Source organism: Mastomys coucha, unplaced genomic scaffold (genome assembly GCF_008632895.1).
Source record: "Mastomys coucha isolate ucsf_1 unplaced genomic scaffold, UCSF_Mcou_1 pScaffold15, whole genome shotgun sequence".
NCBI classification, from domain to species: Eukaryota; Metazoa; Chordata; class Mammalia; order Rodentia; family Muridae; genus Mastomys; species Mastomys coucha.
In genome coordinates this window covers 5,961,923-5,969,720 of record NW_022196897.1, presented here as the reverse complement: position 1 = coordinate 5,969,720, position 7,798 = coordinate 5,961,923, and the positions used below count along the sequence as shown (strand labels likewise).

The following is a 7,798-nucleotide window of genomic DNA, read 5'->3' as shown; positions in this document are numbered from 1 at the left end:
GTCTCAAAAAAAAAAACAAAAAAACAAAAAAACCTCCCCCCCCAAAAAATAATAATATCTTCTAATGGGAATTCCCTCTAGATAATTATATTTGTATAATAACAAGGTAAAAGAAATGGATTAAAAAAAGAAATGAATTAAGGATTTTACTGTAACTAATGTACTACAAACTCTGCTCTCTGAAAGGAACATTAGTTTTCATGTTTAAAATCTCTCTAAATCCATAATAGGTTTTTTTAAAAAAATCTCTTAAAAGCTGTAAATTATTTTTTAATTCCACTAATCTAAAAATATGTATTTTAAAGAAGCACTCAAATGTAACTTTGAAATTCAAATTCTAGGTTACAAAATTACAGGATTAAGTGAAGATCACAAAAACAAATTTAAGCTTTGTGTTCTGAGCAAGGTACTCACTAAATTATTGTAATTTTTGTTAAAAATTATATGACCCCAATTTTTAAGTGAATTTATTTAAATTTGCTTTCTGTGGCAAAAAAGACTAAGGCAGATTGCTAGGTCCTTATGGTCTCAAAGGAAACATAAATAAAAACATTTATTCAAATGTGCAATATAGTTAAATTTTTTTAATGAACTTTGTTCCCACTGTAATTTATTTTTTCCACCTCCTGAAACAGTGGTTCTAGCCAGAGGCAATTTGGGCCTCCTGGGGACATTTAACAATGTCTGGAGACATATTCATTATGGGGGAAGTGCTACTAGAAACTAATGAGGAAGGGCTAGGGATTGTGGTAAACGTCCCATAAAGGACAAATACTAAACACAAAGAATACCCAACCCAACATGGCCAAAACACCAAGACTTAAGTAAAGATGTTAGTCCTCGAAAGGGCTTAGTGTAGCAATGTAAGATAACTCCTCTACAGATTCCACTAAACTGGGGGCTGTGTGCAAACCATGACAGGCACTGATGTCATTTATTAGAAACAAACAAAAAAACTCCAGGCTATATGGCCTTGGGCTACCCTCAAACCTCAGTTTTGTCAACTGTGGAACAGGGACATCAATAGCCCTTTAAAAAACTACTACAAAAGGAGATAAAAATAACAATGCACTTAATGAAACCTAACATATCAGATAAATAAATAAATATATATATATATATGTATGTATGCATGTATATATATGTATATATATATGCTTCTTTCTTGAATGATCACTGTTATTTCCGCTTACTGAAGGTAATAAACAAACCAAAGATTTTATTTATTTTGTATTTGCAAAATATACAATATAAAAGTATAATGAACATTTTTCACATGTCTTTACACATCCTTTCTTCCGTCTCTTGGGATAAATACAACTAATATTATCCATAAAAATATATCTTAGCTGAATCTTATTTCAACCTTCAGAAATCCAAAGGGAAACAAAAGGGGTGAAGTTTACAGTCAAGATTTATTAAAAGCTGTTTACCTCATATTCCAGAAAAATAAAAACAGACAAATAAGACTTGCAACTGTTAAGGGTTGGTGGTAGAGAGATGGCTTTTCAAGAGGCCCTGGGTTCAATACTACCCCCAAACCCCCCACCATACAACCTTATCAAATGGAGATGTTGACCTCATCTCCAGATCCATCGCCTTCTCTGACACCCAAGAGTACCCACACACATGTGGAACCACAAAGATACACATAAATGAAAATAAAACTAAATCTTAAAAAAAAAAAAAAAGAAACCAAAAACTTGGGGTAGGCTGTGGTGGTGCCTGTCTTTAACCTCAGCACTCACACGGCAGAGGCAAGGAAATATCTTAGTTCTGAAGCTACATGGCAAGTTCTAAGCTAGCCAGAGCTTAGTGAGATCCTGCAGAAGACTCAGGCAGTTTCCTGCACCCAAAGCAGCTCACAGTCATCTGTAACTCCAGTTCCAGGGAATCCTATGGATACTTTTGATCTCTGAGGACATTAGGCACTAACACAGTACACAGGCACAAAAACAATCATACACATTAGCAAATCTTTAAAAAGAATAAAATACATACTTCCTGAGGGCTGAAGAGATGGCTCAGTGGTTAAGAGCACTGACTGCTCTTCTGAAGGTCTTGAGTTCAAACCCCAGCAACCATATGGTGGCTCACAACCATCCATAATGAGATCTGACACCCTCTTCTGGTGTGTCTGAAGACAGCTACAGTGCACTTACAAATCTTTGGGCTGACTCAAAGGAAACAGAGGTCACGCAGAGCCATAACAAGCAGAGGTCCCGAGTTCAATTCCCAGCAACAACATGATGGCTCACAACCATCTGTACAACTACAGTGTACTCATATATAAAACACATACTTTCAGTTTTTTTAAGAATTAAAAAGATTTGTAACACAAATTACTGGTTACACAGAACCATACCAGTGACATACATTCTACATAGAGACTCATTCAAACTGTCATGCAAATGATAAAGAGGTATGGTGAAGCACCAAGATACAGACAACAGATTCATGGCCAATTTCAGGCCTCATGGTGCTGGGGAGTCAGTTCTAGGCAAAACTGGAACATTTCAAAATTCAAAAAAAGCAAGCTTTGGGGCCACTTTTCTTTCTTTCTTTCTTTCTTTTTTGTTTTGTTTTTCTGAGACAAGGTTTCTCTGTGTAGCCCTGGCTGTCCTCAAACTCAGAAATCCGCCTGCCTCTGCCTCCCAAATGCTGGGATTAAAGGCGTGTGCCACCACCACCCGGCTGGGACCACTTTTCAAATCTAAGAAATCAACTCTCATTTCAGATTAAAAAATAATAGTGGTTAAAAAAAAAACACTAAATAAATTTAAAATAAATTTTAAATCATTTCAGATATAACTTGACATAAAATCCTAAATTTATCACTTATGGAAAAAAGGGCTCCAAAAATTTACCTTACTTATGTACAATTACCAAGAAAAGTAAAAACTAAAAAATTAAGTTTAGCAAGAGCTTTAAATACCAAGATACCAAAAACAAGTACAAGCCAGGTGGTGGTGGCACACGCCTTTAATCCCAGCACTTGGGAGGCAGAGGCAGGTGGATCTCTGAGTTTGAGGCCAGCCTGGTCTACAGAGTGAGTTCCAGAACAGCCAGGGCTACACAGAGAAACCCTATCTCGAAAATAGCAAAAAAAAAAAAAAAAAAAAAAAAAAAAAAAAAACAAGTACAGACATGTTCACATCTAAAATATGAATCCTGGTTTGGTGTTATACATAATATGCAGGGGGAGCAAAAACACAACTGAGAAATAAGTAATAGATGACTAATAAGCTGTTTATATACATTTAACTAAGTAACATGAGATTGATGCTAAAAATTTCAACACCACATAGTTTTCTAGAATTGTAGGATACTTTCTTTCTCAAGGGCTCTGAAGGTGATAACCCAAGGCCCACACACTATATACATGTGCTATAGTATATGCCACCTCCTCCCTAAAAATGCCCAGGCATGGTAACAGAAAACTGCGACTCCCGGCACTTGGGAGGCTGATCCAGGAGGATCAAGGCTCTGAGGCCAGCCTTGGTTACAGAATGATCCTGGTCAGCCTGGGCTACTTAATAAGCCCTTGTCTTTAAAAACACATAATAAAATAAACTTTAAAATGAAAATGAACAAATGTCAATGTTAATTAAATGTACCAGCACTTCAGAGCACACTCAGAACAACTGTTCACAACTCTTTGGAGTCCTGAGAGAAAGGACATGATGGAGGAGCAAACAAGACACAGACCCTTACCTGAACCAACTGGAGACGAGCCCACACTGAGACTCTGCAGACTTCCGTTCCTGAGCAGTGTAGGAGATTTCTGAAGACTGGAGCTTGTTACACTTCCTGCGGCCGATGCTACGGACGATGTTGGTGAAGCAGAAGAGACCGAGAGGTGAGAAACGCTTTCTTGACTTTTGTTTCCTTTGGGTCGGCCAGGGCCATGCTTGCTTTGCTTATTTCCTTTCCGTTTCTTTTCCTTTACAGCTTCTTCTTCTATACCAGAAGTCTGAGCCCGCTTATAGCCTGCTGTAGGGAGGCTCGAACTACCCAACTCTCCAGGTGAATTGTCAAAGCTTTTAGGCTGGGAAATAACAGCTGAGGTCACAGGGTGACCAACTAAAGAGCTGAAACTGTTTACTCCCGCTTCCTGGCTTCCAGACTCCCCTTTATGTACATCTTTGGTCGATGATGACTGCTGAGTGTGCGTGTAACTGTCATTTCGCAGATCTGAGTCTGTAAAGCTTAAGAAGTCCTGGGGAGACTGCACTGAACTTCCAGAAGATGACTTTACACTGCCTGGAGTTCCTGAAAAACTGCCTGTAGCAAAATGCACACAAACAAAAAAACAAAGGTGGAGGACGAAGATAAATTGGATAAAATGTTCCTCTAAGCAATAGACAAATTACAATGATCAAAAAGGACTTCTTAAAGCAAGCTACAAAACTTAGGTCATTACTATGTAACGAATATAAGAAAGGTTACTACTGAAATCAACTTCACCTCTAAAATTATCTTTTAAAAATTTATCAAAGGTAGTATCATACATTAGCTCTTAAATTTTAGCCTACTTCTGAGACTAACATTTATCAGAGTTTCTCTGCTCCTGTCCAAACACCGTTAGAGGCACTATACAGGAAAGACCGAACAGATAGAATGCTTGACAAAACCACAATGTGCTCGCTCTCCAGGGAACTGTCTTTTTCAAGCATGAAAACACAACTGGAAATGTTACTACTTATAGTAAAACTGTAAGACATCTCTCGGGTTCTAAGTTCTAACAACAGGCCTTGTCCATGGTTAAATTATTCAGCCAAATCTACCCACCCATCAAAACATACGACTTCATGTCCTAATTTACACCTTAAATTTTCCTCCATTTCCATGAAGCTTCATAGTGGAAAACCAGTCATGAATATCATCTTATTGATTTTAAAAATGAAGGATCATGTGGATGGCTCAATGATATAGTTAAAGAGCACCTGTTCCTCTTACAGAGGACCCAAGTTCAGCTCCTAGCATCCACATCAGAAAACCTGTAACTCTAGCTCCAGGGATTCTGGTGTCCCCCTCAGACCTCTTCAGTGATGCACATGGTATATAGAAAAACACTCTCACACATAAGTAAGTAAACCTAAAAGCAAAAATGAAAAATCATGGAAGAGGTAGCTCCCCTAGGCCTCTTTTCCAACTGCTTATTCTAGCCTCACTCTAGTCAAAAAACACTTGGCAACCCCTAACATTATGCAGTTTACGAACCTCGACGTCCTTGTCTGCCTGGTAGGAAACTGCCCTGGGAGGAGACAGTTTGATCCACCATTATCATTTCAAAAAAACTCTCTTCATGTTTGCCAAATGAAATAAGCTACTAAATAGATTCAGCTTTAACATCTCTATCATATACTAAACGGTAAGTGACAGAGTGCTTGCACAGCACAGGGAAGACTGGTCTCAATGCTCATGAACACCTACACACACACACACACACACACACACACACACACACACACACACACACACAAAAGTAGTAATAAAAACCCAAATACTTTTAAGAGCTTGGTATATTTAAATTTTCTAAAATTCACAGGGCACAGTTAATTAAAAGCATGACAACTGAAACACCCCATCTTTGTATTTTGATAATCTCAGTTATGCAACTGTAACACATTATCTACTATATCTTAAGAAGTTAAAAAAATCCTTAAATATTCCAAAAAGTATAGAAGCTAACTTTTCAAAATGGATTAGCACTTTATAAAAATTAAAACTGAGAATATAAAGCAGGCCTAAGAAGGCACACTGTAACCCTGCACTTGGAAGGAAGGTCCAGGAAGGGAGATCAGAACCCACATGGGGATTAAAGGCCACCCTGGGCTACATCTCAAATTAAATTTAACAGTTTCAACTCTACTAATATAAGATTCATTCAAGATGTGAATGAAGTTACATGTAAGGTTAATTAGGTTTGACTAACTTTCAAAGTGGTATAAAAATAACTAACTTTCCCTTAAATTAGTGACTCTGGCTGTTTTACCTACGCGGATTTGACTTTCTGTTCTAAGACAACACGCATTCACATATACCAAAGAGTTATAAATCTGTGGCTCCAAATTACTACTAGTATAAAATATATAAACAAACTTTAATGAAAGGTCAACAGATTAGCAATCTACTATTTACATGTTACTCCAAGACTCTGGATTTACGTTTAACAAATGCTTTGGTAGAGGTAAACAGCAGTCCTTTGTATTGACTTCTAGAGGAACAATGCACACAAGTAAACAAGCTATGGATTTTACTCTCCCCCCCCCAAATTTTAAATTTTCTGATTTTCAAGATAAATGTTCATATTTAAAATTACATAAAACAATCACATAAGTGTATATATTCTGAAATTTACAAGTACTCCTATTTTCCATAGAACAACACAAGCCCAGTCTAATACCAAACAGGATTTGGGAAAGACACCAGGATACTATTCACTGTTTATGTGTATACTGTATACACACAACAGGCAGCCTGTTGATGTTGCAGCCTGAGCATACAACATAGAGCGGCTGAGTAAAAGTCTACTTTAACTTCAAGCTTTGTAATAAATGCATTGCTTATGAAGCACCACTATTTAAGACCTTAGATTCCATAAAAGTTTCTCACTTCTACTACTAAAACAGTTTAATAGGAAAAGTAAATAAAAGCAGCATATAGAAAGAAAATTCCTATTCTTAAAACAAAACTACATTTGTTTTTCTCCACAATCTGAATCTCTATTCTGCAGCCATTTAAACACTGAAATTATAGTTTAAAAACATAAATCATTAAATGTAAAGAGAGCAAAAGTTCCAGAAACATTTTTGGAAATAATCCTAGACTATCAACTAACTTAATCTAGAATAGTCACTAGTTATTAATCTAGAAGTCATTAGTTATTACTAAAAAAAAACAAAAGTTCTTCTACAGAGCATTAATTCAAACAGTGTACTTACTACCTTGTGGGAAGGGACTGGACGCTGCCGCAGTGGTCCCTGGATTCCGTCCTCCAGCAGGCCTCCTTCCCCTTTGACCTGAGCTGTGAGCGGAAGACTTCTTCCCTTTGCCCTCTGACCCTCTGGCCTCTGAACCGTCTTTTCCACTAGAGGTGTGGGCAGAGACTTCCTGAAAATTTGCATTTGTGAATCTTGCTGCAGTATCTTCCAAGCGCTTCAAAGATCCAGATATGGAGTTGTTGCTAGTGCTTGTGTAAGTCTAACATTTTGATTTGAAAACAAAGAAACAAACCAGAAAGTAAAAGGAAAAAAGAACTAATTATATTTGGCCAAAGAAAACAGTACAAATAAGCACTGAATTTACAAACGTGAATATTTACATTATAAAGAAGTCAGACAGCCCAATAAAGAAAATCATTAAATGAAGCAGAAACCATGAAGTCAAAGTTAACCCTTTTGGGCGGTTGTTGTGCCATCTCTGGGATCAACCCCAGGCCTTCCATGTGCTGGGCAAGCACATTCTACCCTGGCCTCTCTCTCACATACAGCACCTATCACTTACTGTCTTAAAACAATACTTGATAAGATGACTGTCTGAAGATCAGACTGCAGCCTTCGTAATATACTTTAAATACACAGAAATGCCAAAGATATTCATTTCTCAAACATTATATTCACCGAGGATATCTTTTTTTTTAATTAGGTTGGTTTGGGTCTAAACTATGGAAGCATTCCCAAGCCTACGTGCCATCCTTGCCCAGGGCATGTTAGTCTTCTCTGCATCGGTCCAATTTTAGTGTTGTGTGCTGCCAAAGCGAGCACAAAAGCATACTACTTCTCAGCCATGAGAC

The 7,798-nt window shown here is 37.4% G+C and overlaps 1 protein-coding gene and 1 non-coding gene across 13 annotated transcripts in view; both read right to left on the bottom strand.

Moving 5' to 3' along the window:
* The window catches only part of Mllt10 (MLLT10 histone lysine methyltransferase DOT1L cofactor), a 140,836-nt gene that overhangs the window by 45,112 nt on the left and 87,926 nt on the right, over window positions 1–7,798 (bottom strand). For 10 of the 12 annotated variants that reach the window (XM_031369092.1, XM_031369094.1, XM_031369096.1 and 7 more), the window contains 2 exons: window positions 6,948–7,206; window positions 3,715–4,284 (listed from right to left, as the gene is read on the bottom strand). In XM_031369092.1, coding sequence (XP_031224952.1) covers window positions 3,715–4,284; window positions 6,948–7,206 — 829 coding nt within the window. The remainder of the gene's footprint in view (window positions 1–3,714; window positions 4,285–6,947; window positions 7,207–7,798) is intronic. The other 2 variants (XM_031369093.1, XM_031369095.1) reach the window with 1 other exon arrangement.
* Window positions 7,664–7,769, bottom strand: LOC116092686. The gene has a single exon (XR_004119417.1). It is a non-coding gene; the product is annotated as a U6 spliceosomal RNA (small nuclear RNA).